General features: G+C 49.0%; 1 protein-coding gene across 1 annotated transcript in view; it reads right to left on the reverse strand.

Annotated features, from left to right (window-relative positions):
- fndc3ba (fibronectin type III domain containing 3Ba) overlaps positions 1-24,145 on the reverse strand; it is a 128,561-nt gene that overhangs the window by 98,838 nt on the left and 5,578 nt on the right. Inside the window, exons 2-3 of the mRNA XM_076294299.1 lie at positions 2,116-2,257; positions 277-352 (exon numbers count right to left, since the gene is read on the reverse strand). Coding sequence (XP_076150414.1) covers positions 277-352; positions 2,116-2,229 — 190 coding nt within the window. The 5' untranslated portion in view covers positions 2,230-2,257. The remainder of the gene's footprint in view (positions 1-276; positions 353-2,115; positions 2,258-24,145) is intronic.

Genomic DNA, 24,145 nt, shown 5'->3' on the forward strand with positions numbered 1-24,145 from the left:
GTGTGTGTGTGTGTGTGTGTGTGTGTGTGTGTGCGTGTGTGTCCGTGTGTGTGTGTATGTGTGAGTGTGTGTGTGTGTGTGAGGTGTGTGTGTGTGTGCGGGGTCCAACTCCACTCTCCAATGCCACCAAATCGCTGCTGTCCATTGTCTTCACCATTCACCAGAAGCACCTGGTGCACCAATGGACACCGCACCCAGTCCAATCAGGAGGGCGTCGCTACTCGCTACTGAGAGATGGAGCTGGAGGACAGAGAACCAGGTGGTTTTCAGACCTACCTTGGATGCACTGCAGTGAGCCATCCTCTGCCCGTATGGTGAAGGTCTCTCCAGGGTTGACTTGAACAAGAAAGACCTGTAACGACAGGAAGAGATGAGGAAAATTTCTCTTTGGGATGGAATGAGACACTCATATTCCAACGAGAGAATATGAGACACAGCACAAAGTCACTGATCAAATCGCCATTTGCGCCCCTGGAGCTAAATAAATTGCCAGAGAGATGTCAAATCAGCTATGCATGATGGAACAGCGCCAGGAACGGCCATGGGGCCCAGTGGCTGGTGAAACAGTTCCTTTCACAGCTGTTAGAACAGCCAGAGGCACTGCTGGTCCACATTCAGAGAACCAGCAGGGAAAAAGACCCGCCAATCGGCTCAACTACCAACGCAAAGCTGACCTGCCGTGGCGAAAACAAAACACAACTATCCAAACAACGAAACAGATAAACAAATGTTTGAACTTATTTTACAACCCACTGGAACAGATAGAACATGTACATGCACGCTCACAGGGAGAGCCCGAGTAGGTGAGATAACAATTAAACCCTCTTTATTAAACTGTGATATAAGACACTCGAAAAGGCTACAATGTGCGTACGGTACGGTACAGCTACACAAACACCAGCTAAATAAACACTTACACAATACACACTAACACTTATAACCCAGAGTCAACAAAGGCAATCAATGAAGAGTGACAATAAGAAACCTAGCTGTTATCAATGATCTCCCAGGTGGCAGGAGGCTGATCTTACCATCATGTTCTGGGCAGGGAGGCTGTTGAGGGAGCACGTGTGCCTGCAGACTTGATAGAGCTGGCCAGCCATGGCTGTGGGCTCTCACGGTCGGGCGCAGGTAATCTACAGGTAGTGCGGGCAGGATGCGGGCGAGAGCCTCATGATCTCTGCATCATCCCTATCTCTCTCTCCCTCAGCAGCGGCGACAGCAGCGGCAGCAGCAACAGCGGCCTCCCGGCAGAGTCCCACTCCACACAGTGCACCACAACACACACACACACACACACACACACACACACACACACACACACACACACACACACTACAGAACACGACTGCAGAGGAGCTTGTGAGGAGCTCTTGCCTTCCACTTTCTGATCATAAGTCTGTCTGCTGCTGCTGCCACTGCGCACTACTGCTGCTGTTGTCTCTCGCTGCTGTTGCCATGGAAACCGGAGCGTGTACTCTACTAAGACTAAGGAGAACACTGGGAGAGGGGAACACTGCCTCAGAGAGGAAAGCCCAACCGCAGAACCCCTCTCCAGCACAGTTATGTAACATACCCATATGCACTAACACACACACACACACACACACACACACACACACACACACACACACACACACACACACACACACACACACACACATACTGTCCTCCACAGGGTCTCATCTCCATCCAACGTTTGTTATTTTACACTGACGTCCATGTTCCACACTCCACAGCTAGATCTTGCAAGTCGAGAGACCGTTTCCTTGGCTGCAGGAATGTTATATTATTACTATTACACTAGGTGTTTTTTGTGAGCATGTGATGCTAACATGAGAGTTTGCACTTCACATTTGAAGTGTTTACGTTACAGGAGCTATTCGTGGTGATGGACAAAGACCATTTGGAAATTGACATGTGTGTTGGATTTAATGTGGGATGTGTAGTTCAGGTGTGTGTGTGTGTGTGTGTGTGTGTGTGTGTGTGTGTGTGTGTGTGTGTGTGTGTGTGTGTGTGTGTGTGTGTGTGTGGGTGTGTGTGTGTCAGGAGCCATGTTTGTCTGTGTGTGGTTGATGCCATTAGGGATGCCTGGTGCTCAGGTGTCCACCTCACCTGCTGCGCTCCGTCTCCGTTAACCATGTGCGGCATCAGGGGCACCTCCCCGTTCAGCAGAGGCGGGGGCAGGTCCAGTGGAATCTGGTCTGTCATCATCATTGTGACGTACATTCATGGAGAAGTTTCCTGGACTGCCCTCCTGCGAAGAAACACAACACTAACATGTGAACCCATGTGAACCCATCATCAGAGAGACACAAACCCTCCCCCCCACCCCCCCCCCCCACCAACCAGGAGACTTAGCTAGGTTGCTACAGCTTCAACACTGACGTTCAGGAACACTGAAATAAGCCAGGCCATCGTCTGAGGACAGAAATCATTCTGCAGATCGATGTGTTCCGTTTGACTTCTGGACACGAAGCAGAACACAGACAGAGGAGTTACTGTGTGTCCTCCAAACAAGAGGAACGCGATCGATCCAACACAAATGTGCGCTGCAGGAGCTCTGTGAAGGGGCCAGGCCTGCTCTGAGAGTGATAACAGGCCAACGGTCCATGGAGACGCACTCAGTAGCTTTAGCTTTGCTTATTATTGCTTTGCTTATATTATTTCGCAATGACTTTATAATGAAGTGACAAGTGATGGGAGCCGTGGGGGAGAGGGAGAAAATAGGGAAAGAAGGGATAGAGAGAGGGATAGAGGGAGAGAGAGAGAGGGAGAGAGAGGGAAGGATAGAGAGAGGAGGAATGAGAGGCCAGTATTAGTCAGAAGGACTTCAAAACAGACTCCATCCCAATAGTCATCAGAGACTCTTGGCCTTGAGCAAACTAACAGTTGCAGGAAAATGGGAGAGGTATCTGTGCACAGTACTTTCTCTCTTCCAGTGAAAACACACACACACATACACACACACACACAATCTCCCTCTCTGAGGGCAGTAGTCACACCACAGGAAATGACTCTTCGCGGAAGCGGAGGGAGGACCATGACGAAACGTGTGGCAGAGCCAGCCGGACCCCTCCAGCACACTGCGCACCCTCTCCTCCCCCCACCTCCCCCGGGGAGCCATCAGCCAGCCGCAGGAGCATATCGGAGAGGAAGAGGAGGAGGAGGAGGAGGAGGAAGAGAGGTCAGGAAGGAATGGGCACAGCAGCATGACGTTGCTGGGAGAAGCGTTGCGCTACTCGTTCCAGTGATTCAGCTAAGCTGGACCTCCTCCTCCTCCGAGAGAGAGAGAGCCCGAGCCCAGGCCTACAGCAGAGAGAGAGAGAGAGGGAGGGAGAGAAACAGAGAGAGAGAGAGAGACAGAGAGAGAAAGAGAGAGAGAGAGAGAGAGACAGATAGAGAGGCCAGGCTTCCTGCTAGAGGCTCCTAGAGACCAAGCGTGCTGGGGAGGCCAGAATCCAAGAGGAACAAACTAATCAGTGTCAGGAGGTCACTGACTTCCATCAAGGAAATGGGTTGATCATGGTTGACTGATATCCTTTTAACCATTTAGCTGTCCACCTTCTCTGCAGTGACTTCTCTGCAAAGTACACAGGTTGAAGGAAGTCAGCTGTTGAGCTGACCTTCCTACCACTCCATCCACTCTTTCTCTCTCTTTCTCTCTCTTTCTTTCTCTCTCTTTTTCTCTCTCTTTCTCTTTCTTTCTCTCTTGCTCTCTCTGCCATCTATCAGAGAAGGAGAAGTCAGTAATACTCTTTGAGTTCCTCCCCTCTCTCCTCCCACTCTCTCTCCCTCCCTTTCTCTCTGCCATCTATCAGGGCAGGAGAACAGGTCGGTAATACACTTTGAGTTCCTCTCTCCCTATCTGATTATGAGGAGTAATGAGGAGTGACACAACCATCTGAACTATTTCCCCTGAGGAGAAAGAAATCACATTTTTTCCTCTGAATCCCATCAGTAATTCAGACATGGCGGAGGGACTGCACTGGAGAGAATGAAGCACAGGAAACCCACAGAGTGAAAGCACCGCTGTTTGACTGCAGCAATTCAGTCGCTTCACTTCAGTCCCTCGCAAGAGTTAAAGAAGGAGCCATATAGCAGCAGCAAGTTCCAGTCAGGGAGAAAACAAAAGAAATAATGAGGAAAAAAACAGCAAGGGGTTTGGAAAAAGCCTTGGCCACACACAGTGCCATCACAATGCAGCAACCTAGAGGTAATTCACACTTTAAAGAGCTGCCATCTGCACTCAGAGAGAGAGGCAGAGAGTCACCTGCGTCAGTGTGGGAGGGGGGGGAGGGGGCCTGGGGGATGTGAGAGGCTCCAGGCAGGCAGGCAGGCCATGGTTGCCATGAGCTCACCCTTACGTAAAGAGTCCACAAGCGAGCGAGAAAAAGCGAAAGCCCCCTTCCCAGCCCAGCCCCTAGCGCAGAGCAGAGCAGAGCCCTGCGAGGTGAGATTAAGCCGGCGACAAGAGGCGCGCATTAGCCCCCTTTGATGGGTGGATCCCCCTGCTTTAGCGGCTAATGCGGGCTCTATGGAGGCCTCTGGCACAGCCACGCCACCGCGGCCCTTACAAACAGCTATAATTAGGAGTCCCATGTAGACTGGATCTGAGGGGGCATGCAAAAGGGATTGGAGACTCTCCCAGTGGAAAGGCAAAGGTTAGGACACTTCTCTAAGTGCTCGTCAAGGACTGCTGCAGTGAATCTGAGATGGAGACATGAGATTCTGACTCAGCATGGGAGAGAGGTGATGGGGTTGGATCAATAGTTACTGACACATCATTCCCCAGGCCACAAGCCTAACCGCCATGCACACATACACACATGCACTCACACATACACACACACACACATATACACATACATATACACACACACAAACACACACACACACACACACACAAACACACACACACACACACACTCCCACAGGATTTCTCCCCAGTCTGCATGTGGCTTGAGGTTTCCTGAGTTCTCCGAAGAATGCCTATTTAATTCAGTGTCGATTCCAACAGCTGATAAAAAGGTAAATTGAAAAATTCCTTGCAGCGTACGCCGCAACAATTGGCCACTTGTTCAGTGTGTGGATGAGGTGCGAGGGCATTGGGGCGGGGGGCTCTTGTGTGGAGACTCCGTGTGTCAGGAAGCAGAAAGTAAAGACTGTCTCTTGAATCTAGCACAGGAGGCTGAAGAGGACCCCTGGGGCCAGCGTCCTCACACCCTGGGGGAGTGCGGTGTTTGGGGCCTAATGCCCAGCGTCCTCACACCCTGGGGGAGTGCGGTGTTTGGGGCCTAATGCCCAGCGTCCTCACACCCTGGGGGAGTGCGGTGTTTGGGGCCTAATGCCCCTTCACTCAGCCTCATATACACAAAGAGTCTCAAAAGCTCTCCAACAAACTGCCTGGCCGAACTCACCACACACACACACACACACACACACACACACACACACACACACACACACACACACACAGAAGCCTGTATGTAATGCAGCGTGCAAACAGACAAACACAGACACACAGACATACACACAGTGAGCTCTATGCCCAGCTCCCTGGTGCCAGTCTGAGGTGTTAGGGGCAGCGGGGTTTTGGGGGGGGGGGGGGGGGAGTGCCAGCCACTCGGCTCATTATCTCATTTTCACAGCAATTTCCCTCTCTGGTCCCGCACACAAAAGGAGCCTCTGTGTGCTGGCCTCTCACTTTAATACGCTTTAACTCACTTTCACTCTCACACACACACATACACCAACACACACACACACACATACACCAACACACACACACACACACAAACATGCACACACGCACGCACACGCACACGCACACGCACACACACAGACACATGCACACACACGCACACGCACACGCACACGCACACACACAAGCATGGGCTTCATCACCAGTGGACAAAGCACCTCACCCAAAACAAACTATTATTTCAAGGGGGTGTGGGGGGGCTCATGGAGACAGATGGGCTCAAGTCCTCCACATGGCATCCTCGTCCTCCTCCTCCTCCTCCTCCTCTTTAACTCTCATCTGCTTTTCATCTCTCTGTTTCTCTCTTCTCTTGGCTTTGGCACGGGGACTGCACTGAGATTTCTGAAGCCTCAGGTCACAGTGTTTTTCCCTGCTCGCTACACGTCTTCACTCTGCTTCTTTAAACATGTTAGCAATTCAACATGTAATACCTGCTGCATCTACAGAGCACTGCAGAAAGAGAGAGGGAAAGAGAGGGAAAGAGAGAGAGAGAGAGAGAGAGAGAGAGAGAGAGAGAGAGAGAGAGAGAGAGAGAGTAAGGACGTGTTGGGACAACACCCAGCAAGGTGGTGAGTCAGAAGAGTTTGATATTTGTGGCTCTTTCATGTTTCATGTGTGAAATCCAGTTCAGTGTGTTTAGGGTGAGTGTCGAGGCCAGAAAGTCGTGTTTCTCACTGACACCAAGACGTCTTGCATGCAGCGGAGCTGCCTGATGAGGGGGTGGGGGGTGGTGTGTGTGTGTGGAGCTGGGGGTGGGGGGTGGTGTGTGTGTGTGTGGAGCTGGGGGTGGGGGGTGGTGTGTGTGTGTGGAGCTGGGGGTGGGGGGTGGTGTGTGTGTGTGTGGAGCTGGGGGTGGGGGCTGGTGTGTGTGTGTGGAGCTGGGGGTGGGGGGTGGTAAGGGTTGGGCGGATGGAGGGTGCCACAAAACAGCTGAGAGACTTCCAGCTTGTGATTTAGCCAAGGCATCTGTCCCCACCCACTGCAAAGGGTAAATCAGGACAACCACACAACCTCTCTCTGTGTGTGTGTGTGTGTGTGTGTGTGTGTGTGTGTGTGTGTGTGTGTGTGTGTGTGTGTGTGTGTGTGTGTGGAGGGGAAGAAGGACAGATCCTTGGGAGGGAGGGAGGGAGGGAGGGAGGGAGGAGTTGAATCTACCGTGCCCATGAGATTACTGTAATGCTGTTGGTGGTCCACTGGTGTTTTCTTACCCAACTAACCACCCCCCACACACAGAGATATGCTCAGAGTGTGTGTGTGTGTGTGTGTGAGAGAGAAAGAGAGATTGTTTCTGAAAAAGCACGCAAGATGAAGAGAGAGAGAGAGAGAGAGACAGAGAGTGAGAGAGAGAGAGTGATTGAGAGAGAGCAAACTTCACTAAAAACAGGGGCTCTGTCACTGTTGTGTTTTTCCTTTACCCAGGATGACAGCCAATTTCTCGCCTTCAAGCAATCAATCAAGTGAAACTGACAGGTGTTTTCCCCAGAATATAGCCTGGGTTGCCATGGGGTTCTCTCTGTTACTGTTTGGATTTGCTGCCTTCGCCCCCCTTCCTTCTCCTCCTCTTCCCCCTCCTCCTCATACAGACCTCTATACTGCCCAAACCGGAGGAGGGACAACACACACACACACACACACACACACACACACACACATACGTACACCTGTCACCTCTATCAGCTGTGGAGGAGGCAGCTTGTCGACATGTTCGCTCCCATCATAAGATTCGTTTAGCAAGAGAAGAAAACCAGCACTGATCAAGTGAGCAAGAGAGCAAGTGAGCATCTATACCACCCAACAATAACAACACTGATCAAGTGAGCAAGAGAGCAAGTGAGCATCTATACCACCCAACAATAACAACACTGATCAAGTGAGCAAGAGAGCAAGTGAGCATCTGTACCAACAATAACAACACTGATCAAGTGAGCAAGAGAGCAAGTGAGCATCTGTACCAACAATAACAACACTGATCAAGTGAGCAAGAGAGCAAGTGAGCATCTGTACCAACAATAACAACACTGATCGAGTGAGCAAGAGAGCAAGCGACCATCTGTACCACCCCACAATAACAACACTGATCAAATGAGCAAGAGAGCGTCTGTACCACCCAGGTTCCACTCCGATCCCACCCCACGCCTCCCTCCCACTCGTTTCCTGTAACTCTTCACTGTCCTAATGAATAAAGGCCAAAGCCAAATAAATACTCTTAAAAAAGAGAGCGGAAGGGCCAGCTGGTAGTGGGCGCTTGTTTGGTGAGAGGAGCACGTCTGTGTCAGCCTCTGTGTGTGTCCACTGCTTTGTGTGTCAGACTGTCTGACCCACACCATGGTTCCTGCAGGCCCACCCTTCCTGAAACAGTGGGCAAAACATACACACACACAGACACACACACACACACACACATACACACACACACACACACATACACACGTTACCATCACAGATGCACAAATGAAACTCTCCACCGTCTCCAAGCGCTCTTGCGCCTTTCCTGTCCTCGTCTGCTTTGTCTCCACAGACAGAGCACGGCGGCCGTCGCTGTTCAGACACAAAGCGCCAGAGAAGAAGAAGCCTCCGTTCATGTGGCCATCACGAGCAGGCCAGACAAATAAGGCACAAAGCCCGAGCTACAGCATGCCACAAGCAAAGGGCACATTCTCCACACGAGACCACCAACGCCACCACGAGCCCCCCACCTGCCCTCTCGAGGGTTCCATCGGAAAACAATGTCATGCCCCCCTCACCCCAACCCCCAAAAACCCAAACACACACTGGCACATTTCAAAGGGCTGTCGCCGCTCGTGCCGGGAGAGTGAGGCAATGTGTCTGCTTTCTCCATTCAGCAGCCACGGTGTTATTGTAGTGAGACGTCAGTCCGCCTGTGAGGCAGAAAGGAGCCTGAAGTGGAAAAGAGGAGTAGAGGAGAGTGGTGGAGGAGGAGAGGAGAAAGAGGAGGAGGAGGAGTAGAGAGATGGGTAGGTGAAGGAAGCCAACAGTAGTAAGACAGAATCAGAGCAGACAGCCCTCAGATGACAGATGAAATGCTGACAGCTCTATTTCTGTACAGCCTTCATTTATTTGTCTTTCTTTCTTTCTCTCTTTTCTTTTTTTCTCTTCCTTCATCCTTTCTCATTCACTCATAAGAGCTGCAGCAAATGGCAATAACATAGTGTAATACCCACTGGTCACCACCTCTACTGTATGTCAGGAGCCCCTTACCCCTTATCGCCCTCTCTCTCTAAGTAGCAGCATCCCTGGCAGCCTCTCAGCCGAGCTCTGCAGCTCCTTAGGCATGTGCATGTTCAGGAGACTGACCACCTCCTCCAGTCCCTCCTTACGTCCTTATCTTCATCTACCTCTTCACTCCACAGCAATGAGCAAAGAAAATAGCTTTGGAAAGGGCCTGAGTGAGATGTACAGGACGCTAACTGACCAGACGTAATAAATGTGTCTGACCAGGAGGCCACCGAGGCCAGTAAGCGAGTCGATTTCTCAGAACTCATCAGAAGAGCAAATCTACTGAAGGGTCATCTGACTACAAAACAATAGAGGTCAGCACTACGGAACGCAGCACTGGTGTGACACAACATTCTAGAGAGTCAGACGGAGATGGAGGGAAAGAGAGGGCAAAGAGAGGAAGGAAAGAGTGAAAACAGTGTGAGTTAGGAGAGGGAGAGAAAGAGAGGGAAGGAGAGAGAGAGAAGGGGGAGGCAAAGAGAGGAAGGAAAGAGTGAAAACAGTGTGAGTTAGGAGAGGGAGAGGGGGAGAAAGAGAGGGAAGGAGAGAGAGAGAAGGGGGAGGCAAAGAGAGGAAGGAAAGAGTGAAAACAGTGTGAGTTAGGAGAGGGAGAGGGGGAGAAAGAGAGGGAAGGAGAGAGAGAGAGAAGGGGGAGGCAAAGAGAGGAAGGAAAGAGTGAAAACAGTGTGAGTTAGGAGAGGGAGAGGGGAAGAGTGAGGGAGAGAGGGAGAGAAAATCACGGATGTTGAGCAGCTGTATGCTCACTGACCACAAGCCTCCACGTGATACGCAGGGAGAGGAGCCAAAAACATAATAGTCCACATTCAGGGAGAGACAGAGAGAGAGCGAGAGAGAGAGAGAGACAGACAGAGAGATGGGGGTGGGGGATTGTGGTGGAGAGACATGAGCTTTACCTGTAGGTATGTATGCAGCTGCCAGACAGGGAGTATGTGTGTGTGTGTGTGTTTGTCTGCTTATTAGTCCTTACTAAGCTGGTGTGTACAACATTCCGCGAGCCTGATCACAAACTCATTTTCCAGAGGCCCACAGCAACAAGGCTCTTCACACACACAAACACTGGCACATATGGGGCATGCTCTTCGGTGCATTCTCTGATGACAGCCCTGCTCTGAGTGTGTGTGTGTGTGTGTGTGTGTGTGTGTGTGTGTATGAGAAACAGAGAGTAGGAGTAAGAGCCCCTATATTACACTATAATATATATACATATCCGGTAACAAAAAGTTAGGGATATCTGGCTTTCGGGTAAAATTTAAAGTACTGAAACATTGAACTGTTGGACATGCACATTCAAAAGTTTACAGAAGGTCACATTAAGTTCACGTGTAAAGGTTATAGTGGATTTTATGTTCATCCTGAAATTTCAAGCTACAGCAGAGGAAGCACATACACAGAGACATTCTCTGGAATCAGAAAATAAATGGAAATAAAGATTCTCTTTTTCACAACAACATGTAAAAAAAAACTGATTATGGAGCAAAGAACCAAACAAGTCATGATATGGTGATAAAGATAAAACTGTAGGTCCATCTCTACCCCTCCCTGGGTGTGCCTGACCATGGCAGGGCTGGACACCTCATGCTCCCTGTGGCTCAGACAGAGCACTGTGTCAGGGCCCCAGACATCCATCACAGGAGAGAAGGAGAACAACATGGCAACAACAACTGGACCCAGAGGGCGGAATAGTATTGGACCGGAGGCCGAGAGGAACTGAGGACACACTGTATTATGAAGCGAGTCATGTACATTTTTTTTTGCTCCACTCACACACACACACACACACACACACACACATACACACACACACACTCCACTGGAGTGCTGGATTATGAGGGAGGCGCAACCCAAGCCGCCAGGGAGACGTTTGCTCACAAATCAAAAATGCTGCCCTTTCACCACCTCCTCATTGGCCCCGGCCAGGCAGGCAGGCTCCCCAGCCCTCCGCACATACCCCATAATTAGGGCCCACCGTCAGGGAGACAGGGCCCGACACAGACCCAGAGACAGAGAGACCCAGAGAGAGTCAAAGAGAGAGAGAGAGAGTCAAAGAGAGAGAGAGAGAGTCAAAGAGACTCAAAGAGAGAGAGAGGCACAGACACATCCAGAGAAAGCATATTTACTCATAACTTACTCTAAGTTATTATCCCTGATGGTTGGAAAGCTTGAACTAACAACACGTTATGTAAGGCATATCTTACTTTTGGGGGAGCCATGGGGCGGGCCAAGGTGAGTGGGACGCAGCTGATTTAAGGAGGACATGTGCAGGCTAGCTGGCTTGCTGGTCAGGGCCCTGGTTCATCAGAGACCGTGAGGGTGCTGTGTCATGTGCGTTAGCAATTATGCTGCTATTGACCTGTGGAACAGAGTGGATGTGTTTGTGCATGTCTGAGTGGGTTTTCTGAAATGTGTGTGTTTGTGTGTGTGTGTGTGTGTGTGTGCGTGTGTATGCGAGCGTGTGTGCATGTTTGTGTGTGTGTGTGCGTGTATATGTGTGTGTGTGCGTGTCTGAGTGGGTTTTTTGAAGTGTGTGTGTGTGTCTGTGGGGGCTTTCTGAAGTGTGCGCGTGGCTTTGTGAGGAATTTCCCATTTGTGTCTCCTGCCCCATCCCCCACAGTTCAAACTCAAACAGGGTTCTGTCTGGATGACAACTCACATTTTCCCAGGCCTGAAAAAGGCAACAGCCGTCTCCCCTAGCAACAGCATCTGAAGTATCAACTTACCTTTTTCAGGTCAGGGGGAAGCTTCTAATTTGATCATGACTGACTATTGCAGCAGACCAGGCACTGATAGAAGATATGCACACTTATGATGTATGATGGCCATATCATTTGAGGGTGGAAGAAATGCCACACACACACACACACACACCTTCACTCAGTGTGTAAAGACATGGGAGGAGAGGGCGGTGAAGAGCAGCAGTGTGCATGTAGCAACAGGTCACAGGAGCCATAACATGTCTGCAGATATACGTCCTCAAAGGACAGATATGGCCAGATACAGGGCCTGGAGAGAGACGGTGTGGAGGGGAGACAGCAACATGGCTCTGCCTCTGAATGCATAACCTTCGTAAGAGACAAATGCATCTCAAACAAGGACAGTTTTCAAAGGTTCTTTCTGTTCTAACACACACACACACAGATAGACACACACACACACACACACCCTGTGCTGAGATGAAGGCTATCTTGTTTCACAGCAGCAAATCTGAACATATTACACACCCTAGCACTGCCAGGTTTTACCTTTGTCCACAGACCAGTGACCTGCAGCCCTGCTGGGCCAGTAGCAGGAGGGACCAGAGGAGGCCACCCCATGCTGAACCTGAGCACCCGGCAGCCTCTTCCCCCACTGGCAGTGAGGAGGAGGAGGGAGGCTCAGAGATGGTGGGAACCTGCCGTCCGCACACACATCTCCCATTCAAAGCGCCTGCTCCACCCAACAATAGGTATTCAAAGATGGGCATGGGCCCTGAGCACTTGCATGGAGCACCTTTGTGAGCGCACCTCAGAGAGAGAATGTGGAGCCCTCCTCCTCCCCCACCGCCATTCACACTGGGAGAGTGCTGAGGCTGAGGGGGCGTGGAGGTGGAGGTGGAGGTGTGGGGGGTCTGGGGTGAAGGGTGGGGCGCTGATGGACAGTGGAGTTGAAGGTGGTAGAGAAGGGAAATGTCTCTCTCGCTCTCTCTCTCTTTCTCCCCTGCACTCTCTCTCTCTTGTGTGCTCTCTCTCTCTCTCCAGGTCTTTTGAGGAAGGAATGCTAGGCTTGTGTTAACTTTTTTTTTTCTGAAGAGTAAACAGCCCCTCACTTGGGGCAGAGCCGGTGAAAGAGAGAGAGAGAGAGAGAGAGAGAGAGGGAGAAAGAGGGAGAATACAGAGAGGCTTTTAAAGCTCCGAGCTCTCGGCGGAATATGCCAACCATGAGAGGAGAGGGTGGCTGGCTAGCGATGCTCAGAGTCAACACAGGCGCTGGATTCAGGGAAAGTTCATGGAGTTCAGACCTGGCAAAGGTGTGGGGAGGAGCCTCCGTGGGCATAATAGGATGCTTTCTTTCCTCCCCAATGAACAGTGCCTTTAGTGAGGCAGACAACCCAACCTGCAAAAAGTCATTTCAGGGAGGTATCACGAAGCCCCCCTCCCACCCCCCAAAAAATAAAATAAACTTTAGCCTACTTAAATACAGATTAATATGTTCAATAATGTCTAGTCAGTACACCAAATAAGGAAGGCATAGAAATTGTGAAAATAAAATATGCAGATTTTGGTAGTTTGGTCTTTTCATGTAGCCTTGGCAACTAGCCATCTAGTAGGCTATAGGCCTGAATAATATGCACATGAATTGACACTTGTTAAACTCACCTCAACATGTCTTTTGCAATCATTTAACCCGCCATGTCACTGTTACAAACAGTGCAGCGTGCAAGACTAGGCCTATCATTATTTTTTACTCTTATGAGACAAGGGTAGCCTACACTTTGAAATGGGTCTAACATTTTCCTTTTATTGAGGCACTGACTCTGCCATGACGCTCCTGTTCCTATACACTGAACTGATTAATTAAATTCGGGAGAAAAGAGATAAAAGCCCGCCTACACTGAAAACTGATTGGTTGATTTAGCGAAACAGGACGCTCTGTCTTGGATGTGCTTAGGCACACACACACCACCCCTCTCTCTCTCTCTCCCGTCGTGTGCGCTCTACACTCACATGCGGTCTCGCATGCGCGCTCTTGATCGCTCACTATAGATTCCGGGAGATTTTATCTAATTTGCAGGCGTCAGGGAGCCGCTATCAATATGCGGGAGACTCCCGGAACTTCCGGGAGACTTGGGATGTCTGGTGAGGGATACGAGGAAGGAGGGAAAAAAGAAAGACAAAAAAGCACATTCCCTGGGGCTGCAGAGAAGAAGGTGTGTTAGCTGGTTGCCATGGTGGCACGGTCTGGATGGGAATGGCAGTCATCCCTGCTCCCTGTAATTGAGGTAATGATATGTCCCATAGGCTGCAGCAGAGGACACTGTGCAGGGAATGGAATTCCTCTCGTCTCTGATTCTACACCCCTCCCTTCATCCCTTCTTCTCTCTCTCTCATTCCCCCTCCCTCTCTCTCTCTCAAGTCTGAACAGGTCTCTCAAAGTTAAAAATCTGCGTCAGGAGTGTACACTTTACTAAACTTTAGTTAGTTTCCCTTTGACTCAAGAGAGGAATTCAATGATACGTAATCTTTTGATTCAACAGAGCTTTGTAACTTAAGTTTTGCAACTGATTTTCTTTTTGTTGTTGTTGACACCCCAAAAGAATGACAAACCCACCACCACCTCGCTGCTCCATTTATATGGACACACCGCCAGCGACTTTTCATTCATTTTTTATGAAAGCCAGCGACTTGTCATCTTGGCGGCGAGAAGCTGCAAAACCGTTGGCATCGCGAATTGTGTGAATTGGGTGTTTTGAGTAACCAGGGCGTCAAGCAGAACGTTAAAACTTGGCCAACTTTATGGTAGGCCTAATGAGCTATGACATGGTTCAGCAGCAAACGACCGGCAAACAATTCAAAATGAGGTGTAAGCCTACACAGTTGAGAGAGCAAAACCTATGTGAACTTCAGTTCCTAACTTTGCTCCTTTTAGTGTTTGTAATAACAAGGATGAGAGGTCAAATGACTGTTTGTAGAAACGTAATACTTGTTCAATGTCTATATGACATTCAACACAATGAACATGGTGTCCAAAATGTTTTTTTATAGGCTGAATATTGTTACATTAGTAAGTTAAGGACAGTAGCGATGGTAGCGATATAAAGGCTATACCATCATTCAAAATTGAGGCAAGCCCAAACTCATATTTGTATTGCTTCTTGATAAAGTCGATTTTAATATCAAATGAAGTTAATTTGTGTAGGAATACGTTATCCCAATGGTTCTTTTAAAATGTAACATATAGCAGAACATTCCAGCGGGCGTCTGGAATACCCCTCCCAGAGTGAATTGTGCAGCTCAAGTCGCTAGCGGAGCATGGGTCAGGTCACTGGCACTCAGCCAGCGTTTACTGCACTGACCTGATTTACCGCCACAAGAAGCCTTTTATAATAAGACTGGAACTGATACATGCTACAAGAGAGTATGAGAAATTATGTGATTATGTGGACCACATACAGTAATAATAATGTCAATAATAATAATAATAATAATACCCCCGCCCCCATACTCCTCGCACTCCTCTACACTCAAACAGAGGGGTGCTTGTCCAGCACGTCCACCTGATAGGTGAAGGACTACTCGTGGGGCTTGTGACACACTGTTTCTCAGTTAACAACCGGACAGAGCCCCCCTTGTCTGGGACCAGTTCCACTGAAAATGTGACCTCCATAGAAGGGGGGGGGGGGGGGGGGGTGTCAGTGTTTTTCGATATGTGGCTATCCGAGAGGCTTTCGCTCCCGAGCTGTCCAAAGACAGAGGTGGTGGTGGTGGTCAAGGACAACCATTTCCGCCCAGTGAGACGCCCGCGGCCGTGGTGGGCTCCTGCTTCAGGGAATTAGCGGATGTGGATGTGGCTAATGACAAACAATAACAAGCTAGCTTGGCCTAAACTAGCGTTTCTGTCGCTAGATGAACTGACATCTGTTAACAGGACGGGTCAGTGGCAGGAAGGAAGCACTTGTGTTCTTGTCTGTTAATGAGGGCAGGAGTACAGTACTTAGCCTGTAAGGACCGGCATGTAATTGGCTGACACCAGAACTGAGGCTGGTTCAGTGGGAATGAGAGAGAGGATATCTCACAGAGAAGACCTGCTGCAGGGTGTACCATTCACTCAAGGAATTCATAGCATATTCAAGGGGGATAGGTATGTAACCTACACACACACACACACAAACCTTTGAATAGTGGATACAGGCCATTTACCTTCCAGCCCATACCAATCATTCTGGAGAGAACATATCCTAAGTGACTGCACAGCGACGTGTCAAGACTTGGCCCAGACCAAACGCAGGATCAGCAATTTTGCCCTCTTTTCCGAGAGAAAGTTTTTCTCTCTTTTTTTTTTCTCTCTTCACAGCAACGCGGAACTAGCCAAGAAACTCAGTGGCCTTTTTTAGATCTAATTCTGTCTGGACTGGAAAAGAAAGCACAAGGAATGTCACACCGAGTGACTTTTATGTGATCTCCCAAACAGAGGACGTTACGGTATGGGATCTCAGTGGCCAAGGCAAGAGTGGACATTTCCACCAGCAGCTGCCCGATAGAACATCCATCTTTCCCTTCGCCATAAAAAGGCAACTCCTAGACATATCGGAGGAGTGGAGCGTATGGTGAGTTCTCCCTCGGGACAAGATTATCGGGTTTTTACGGTATGACTGCATGGACGACGGCTCTGGCTCCTCATTCCGCCAAGCAGAGGAGGAGGAGGAGGAGGTGAGACAAATCTAACAGAAAGATGGATCAGCCAGCAGGGGAAAGGAAGAGAGAGAGACGGAAGAAACAGAAAAAGGAGGAACAGAAAGACAGACGGAGGGGAGGAGAGGTGGAGGAGAGGGAGCCCCGAACAAATGTTGTGAAATCGGAAATGCTGAGAGGGAAAACGTGAAATGTTTTTTTCCGGGCGCAGGGGCCCCGCGGGCCCCCGGTGCGTGTGAAAGTGTGTGAGAGTGGGCAGTGAGGGGCGGAGAGCGAGGCTGACGCCTGGCACAGATGGGGCAACAGTGCAGTGGGCATCCCAGCAGCTGGTCCGGCCACTAGCCTCTCCGCTCAATTAAATACAACACACAAAGCAATAAATAAAACACACACACACAACACACACACACACAAGTGCACTGAAACACACACACGAACACAGGCATGGACACGCAAACACACACACACACACACATCAGACACACATACACTATGAGAAATACACAAACACAAACACACACACACAAACACACTGACTGGTCCATACAACAGGCTTTGGCCATCCCTCTGGAAGCAATTCCTTGAGAGATCATGATGCCTCTGTGTATGAGCAATCCGGCTGTATCTAATCTGATGGAAAGGATGAAGATGTGCCTACGGTGTTTGGAAAAGCCCTGTGTGTGTGTGTGTGTGTGCGTGTGTGTGTATGTGTCTCATGAGAGGCAGAACAGGATAAATAAACGAGGTGGTCTCTCAGAATGTCAAGCCCAGCCCAATCACACAAACATGTCCACGCACAACCACACACACACACACACATGGGGGTATGCAAACACACACATACAAGCATGCATGCACGCACACACACATGCATGCACACACACACACACACACAAATTAACACCAGTCACAATGTCCAGACAGCTGTTTTGACCCATCAGCCCAACTCTGTTCTCAGATAAACGAAAGACAGCTACGTTGAACCTCTGCACCCATACATCTCTTTATACAGAGTATTTCATCAACACTTCAAATACAGTATATTTATGATGAAACATGATGAAACATTAGACAGTAAAAATCTACATTAAGACACAAGCTGTTACAAAAGAAACACATACTGTAAGTGATTAGGAAACGCAAGCCTTTTGGTTGTGGCAGAGGTCTTTGAAGTATCCTGACACAGATAAAGAATTAACCTGACAGGTTTTATGGATGGTTTGACATCACGCTCCTTTCCTGCTTCTCAAGACATAAACACACAGATAGTAGCTTTGATCTCTGCTCTGATCTCAGAAGAATGTGACATAATGTGAAAATTGCAAAAGTATTGCAGGTCCCTTTACCCTGCAACTTTAGGCTGTCATACTGAAAGTGATGTTGAATTATCTATTTATTCTCCAGAATATAAGCAGCCAAGTATGCCACACACTGTATGACCATGCTAGATGAAGGGTACATATATGCATGTCAGTTCAATTCTGATGCAGGTCTCTTTGCCTCGATTTGAACAAAAACAGCAGTTAACAGCAGAGGTCAGAATCAAAAACAGCAGTAAACAGCAGAGGTCAGAATCGTCGTGTTCTGGACAGGAAACACACTTCCCTCTCCACTCCCTGGACGCTCCTTTATCTGCCATACCTGTTTACTCTGAGACAGAGACAGAGACAAAGCATCTGACCAGGTCAGACAGAGAGAGAAAGAGAGAGTGAGAGAGAAATCCTGACTGCTTCTCACCTCTCTCTCTCTCTCTTTCTCTCTTCCTGGGAAACAGCTCCTGCATTCCAGCAGACCATCTGGCCTTGGCAGATGTGGAGGAGCGACTGAGCTAAAGCATTGGCCACTATGATTACTGCTTAGCTTTCTCCAGCTCCACATTTAAGAAGAGTCGGAGTGTGTGTGTGTGTGTGCGTGTGTGTGTGTGTGGGAGGCTGCAGTTTTATAATTTAAAGAAATGATGTGTTTTCTGTCAGGAAAAACTGTTTGGTAGTATGGCCACTAGTGCAAGTCTAGCCCTCTTGCATGTGCGGGCGTTTTTTGCTCCAGGCCTCCTGGCTCTTGGCCTTTGGGCTTTCTTGCTCTTCTTCCTCCTCACACAGCTGGTCTTGAACGCAGAGGTGACCAGATCAAGGCCCATAAAGAGGCACACATGCAGGAGGAGTCCACCGCCAGCAGGTGTTTTGCGGCGCAGGCAAACAGCTGCGTGGCCACTGACCTCACAGAGAGCCCGCAGCCAATCAGATGACACAGTCAGTCACATGGTCCAGCACTGCCCCCTCACAATCTCCATCACAACTGGGTCAATCTTACCCCCGCCCCCAGTTCAAACACCCACATCCCAAAACACAAGCACACACAAAGGGGGCTCCTCAACCAGACCAGGGACAGTGTGTCCTCAAGAGAGTGGCCGCTAGAATGGACCGAAGGTGAAAGTGCAGCATGTGTCATGTTTGAGCAGCGGTGCCGGGAAACGCTGCCCAGGCCAGCCATGTTGGAACAGTATCAGTACACACCATGTTATCTGATTACAGATAGACAACTGTAATCAGTGGCCAACTTGTCACAATCCTCCAATCAGACAAATAGGAGCAATACGTCAAGTAATTGCCTGGCTGGCAGCATTGCTCAACAAGTGATCACATGCCTCATCACCTTACCTGTGCTCCACAAGTGATCCCATGCATCATCACCTTACCTGTGCTTACCTGTGCTCCAAAAGTGATCCCATGCCTCATCATCACCTTACCTGTGCTCCAAAAGTGATCCCATGCCTCATCATCACCTTACCTGTGCTCCAAAAGTGATCCCATGCATCATCACCTTACCTGTGCTCCAAAAGTGATCCCATGCCTCATCATCACCTTACCTGTGCTCCAAAAGTGATCCCATGCCTCATCATCACCTTACCTGTGCTCAGCACATCCACTCATCCACATATAGTCCACTCTATGTAGTGAATAACTATACTGTATGGTGGCTATTCATTCACTAAAGTCCAGTATTTAGCAAATGAGTAGTAGACATAGTTATTCGCTATGCATTATGTACTGAATAACTACAGTGTATGATATTCTCTATATAGAGCAGTATTTAGTGAATGAATGTGCACAGTTACTACAGTAGGGGTGTAACGGTACACCAAATTCACAGTTCAGTGTGTACATCGGTTTTGAAGTCACGGTTCAGTTAATTTTAAGTACAGTAAGCCTGTGGGTACTGCTAACCTAAAATTCACTAATCATTTTGTGGATGCACAACGGGACTAGTATTTTGAAAAGATGTCAAATGTTTTTTGACATGAATTGACTAAACTGATATGGTCCGCCACTTATGTTTTGTGTGGCAACTCGAATATAAAACATGGTCCTAACGCAAAAACATATATAGCTATTCACTAGTGCACTATAGTGAATGAGCAGATATAGCTATTCACTAGTGCACTATGTAGTGAATGAGCAGATATAGCTTTTCACTAGTGCACTATGTAGTGAATGAGGGATATAGTTATTCACTAGTGCACTATGTAGTGAATGAGCAGATATAGTTATTCACTAGTGCACTATGTAGTGAATGAGCAGATATAGTTATTCACTAGTGCACTATGTAGTGAATGAGGGATATAGTTATTCACTAGTGCACTATGTAGTGAATGAGGGATATAGTTATTCACCATGTAGTAAGTGGAGTGAGGACTGAGCTCCAGTGGTCAAGCCAGAGTGTGCTGGGCTGACTTGCCCTGCCTCCCAGGTGCCATGGCCTTGCAGAGGCTCTGCTGCCCAGCAAATAGAAGGCATCCCCGTATGCCAGGTCATGCCTGAGAGATGACTAACACATGGCCTTGTCCGTTGGGATTACTCCATAAATACACACAAGCACTCATTCTATAATTAAGACCCTTTGATCTGAATATGTTTCTGTGCAATCACAGCATTAGACTCTTATCTCACTCATTACTGTGAGCATGGGTAGATTACAGTAATGTCTGCTAAAAGGCAACTATAATACTCTTTTTAGAGATTAGGACATTTCTTTCAGGATATAAATAGTTCAAGGGACCCAGAATCATTTCAGACCACTACAAAAGATGTGCACACCCAGGATAGAAGATAAATAGGCTAACAGATTCCCAGGATCAAACTTCAGCATTACATAACACCAGCAGAATCTGACACTGCCTTTGATGACCGATATAAAAGGAATCTTAAGCTGTTTCTGTGCATAGTGGGCATTCACACAAAAAAACTCAACTTAAAACAGAAAAGTGTACAGTCTCTGACCAGTGGTCTATCTGATCAGGCACAATGGGAGCTCAACCCAGGCGCTGTGGGAAGTGGTTGCGTCGGGGTCGGAAAACCGGGAGTGGGGTGGAAGCAAACCGGATCAAAATAGCAGGTGGGAGGCCATCACTTCACCGCCCTGTTGTCCAGAAGTCATCATAGCAACCAGTATGACATGCGCACACACACACACACACACACACACTCAGAGACACAGAGAGAGAGAGAGAGCTAAGGGACAGGTCTGTTGAGCCAGCAACACTAGCTTCTGTTATTGGCAGATAAAGAGGGCTTGTGTGTGTATGTGTGTGTATGAGTGTGTGTGAGTGGTGGTGGGGGGGCTTCAGTCTACAATACATCATTTAGAAGTCTGAGGAGTGCCTCCACCCCCAGCCCCCTCTCCGATTTTCCTCCAAAAAAGGCTTTTGTTCGGTTGTGGATTTTCTTTCCCGGGCCAATCCCTGCCTATAAACAGTAGATGCTAAATTTAACTGAGGGGATTCCCCTGTTCGCCCACCACACCTTGCAAGGGTAGGTGAAGCTCGGCTACTCGGCAGGAACTGTGACCTCATTCTCTTTCCAGATTGCAGACCCATGCTAGACACAGCAGACCCTGTGGACTACCTTTGCAGTGGAAGACGAGCTCTGTCCTGAGGAGCAGTGCAATTCTAATTGCATATTTCACTCCACACGTCCCATACCTTTGGCTGCCAGGGTCTGCTGCTCCCTGCACGGCAGGAATGCTCTCTCTCTCTCTCTTCCCCCTCCTCCCCCTCCACTGTATAATACTCCTCTTTCAAGCCCCACTCCTGACCAAACCTCCAGAGAGAAGAGACCTTCTCCTCTCCTCCTCTCCCCTCTCCTCCTCTCCTCTCTTCTCTTCTCCAGGAGTTTTGAATCTGCATCCCAGTTCATTAAAGGTCCTTGTGTGGGTGGGGGGGAGGGGGTGGGTAAATTTGTCCGTCACAATGTTATCAGAGAGACAAGGGCAGCTGAAATTTCCATGGCAGGCAAAGCACATACCAACTGCCGGGTTTTCTGAGAAAAGAAAAAAACCGGTGCCAACCAAAATACCATCCGGCAGCTCTGTACATGTCTGGAGACACAGTTGTGCCAGGCTGGCATTAAAAATGAGGGGACTGGCGGAGGCTCTGAACAATGACATTCTTTCATATGGACAAAACAGCAGAGGAGGGATGGGGAGGGAGGCAGAGGAGGGAGTCTGAGTCGCCTCTCCATCTCTCCTCCTCTCTGAGGGAACTCTGGCAGGAAGGCATGGCTGAACCATTGTGCTCTCTCTCTCTCTTTCTCTCTCTCCCTCTCTCTTTCTGCTGTGGCAGTCCTCCAAACAGCATCACCAGCCTCTGCTTCAGTTCCCTGGCTTGGCTTCCTGTGCTCTGCCACCCCCCCCCCCCCCCACTCTACCCACTGTTATGGGTATTTGGCCAGCTCTCCCTCCCTGCCTGGCTGGCTTGCGGTGAGCACTGACTCCTGCTCCAGTAATGGATAAACACTAAAGCCGGCTGAGGCGGTCAGAGGAAAGGCAGAGTGGCATCTTAACGTCCTGCTGCTCACATCGGGCTACACGTGTGCTTCTGCTGTTTCTGTTGCCACCTCAGTGTGACTGTGTTTTACATCCACACAAGTTTTCAAAAGTAGCAGTTCATAAAATGCCATCTCTACCATATCATTTCGCCGATGTCTCAGAAAAAAAGGAAGCAGAAGAATTAGGCTGGCTGTTTAACTGTAAATGATTGAATGTGTTCAGTCCAGCGTCTGTAGCGACAGACTACTCAGCAGTTCTGACTGAACCGGGGATTGTAAGATTACCATGTCCTTCTCATTGTTTCTTTCAGAGCTTGGCAAATATAGCTTAAGAGGAAATGGGCAATACCAAAATGAAATTTTTACAGGGAGTCTGTCTACTTCAAAAGTTCCAGATCCAAAAACCTTCCATATTCTTTGTATGCAAATTGATGAAGACATTTCCAAATAAAGTAAACAAACATAAAAAAAAGTAACATAACGAGTCAAGGCTCCGAAGGCAACGTTTTGGTTTTAATGAGAAGCATGAGCAGTCTGGCTTGTTCCATATGCCTGCTGGTCTCCTGCAGCCATAGCAAAGGAAGCTGTGTGACGTTGCCAAAAAGTGGGGGGAGAAAGAGAAGGAGAGAGAGAGGGAGGGAGAGAGAGAGAGAGAACCTCTCATCCAACCATCTGGATGTGAACCAGGCAGAGGGCCAGGAGGCAGTAAAACCCACTTAGTTGGAGTCTCTAACCGCTCCGCGGCTGCCACGTAGCTGCTGGCCCAGGCTAAGGGGAGAGGGGAGAGGAGCCTGCTAGCTGTGCTCTTGCCTCAGAGTTCGACTTTCCCACAGGGCAACAGAGCCGAGGCAGCGCTGCACAGCACTGCACTGGGCAAATGTCAACACAGCACCTCCGTACAGACGCCTAGCACTAACACACTGACAACACAGCACCTCCGTACAGACACCTAGCACAAACACACTGACAACACAGCACAGGCTGTGCTGGTTAAAACTGACATTCATAGAGCATAGCACTCTCAACACTTTACTTCTCCCTGTGAGTAAAATGACAGCTTTTTTTCATTAGGTTGTACAGTATTGTAGGTAATTTACACTTAAAAAGTCACATTGCTAGTGATCTCCACAACAGGAGCATTTAGGCTCATTTATCCTCCACATGAGGAGCATTTAGGCTCCTTGTGAGTGAGAGAATGAGAAGCTGGTGGAATGTTCTGGGATCTCACTCCAGCTGCTTGTGTCGCTGGTGAACTCGTGCTGTTGACCAGCTCAGGAGGAAGCCCTCTGTGCTCCTCAAGGTGCCTGAAGATGAGCCACCATCCACGATTCGGGTCAGGCCTTTATACCCACGTTTTTTCTCCCTCTTCTCCCTCTGGCTCTCATGCATAAACACTGTGAATCAAAGTGTGTTTGAAGACACATTACACACATACACACACACACACACACACACACACACACACACACACACACACACCAATATCAAAGACCATTTCATGCATGCATGTCACTTCAACTGACTTTATAAATAAGACTGTGGCTGGAGCATTTGTCCGGTCAATGTGCACGGCAGAAAAAGGTTCAGTTCACTCAGGAAGAACTGTGAGATACAGACCACAGGAAATGTTCGCGGCTGGTCTCACCTCCGAGCCCAGAGCTGCTGTGTTCTTGGCACTGCTGTCCATCTGAGACAGCAAGGCTCTGATGGAGCACGGAAAACCCCCATAGGCAAGCCCTCCCCTCAGCAACAGCAGCACTGTGTGAAGCGGGGTGGTGTGTGTGTGTATGTGTGTGTCTGTCTGTGTGTGTGTGTGTGTGTGTGTGGGGGGGGGGGGGGTTAAAACAGGGCAGAGGCAAAAAGCATCTCTTTTCAAGGATCTTTCAAAACATTCTCTAGGAGGTAAACAAAAGCCT

Source organism: Alosa pseudoharengus, unplaced genomic scaffold, assembly GCF_046254945.1.
Source record: "Alosa pseudoharengus isolate Yale_2024_CS ecotype anadromous, Long Island Sound unplaced genomic scaffold, YU_APseudo_1.1 YU_APseudo_1.1_scf_2, whole genome shotgun sequence".
NCBI lineage: Eukaryota > Metazoa > Chordata > Actinopteri > Clupeiformes > Clupeidae > Alosa > Alosa pseudoharengus.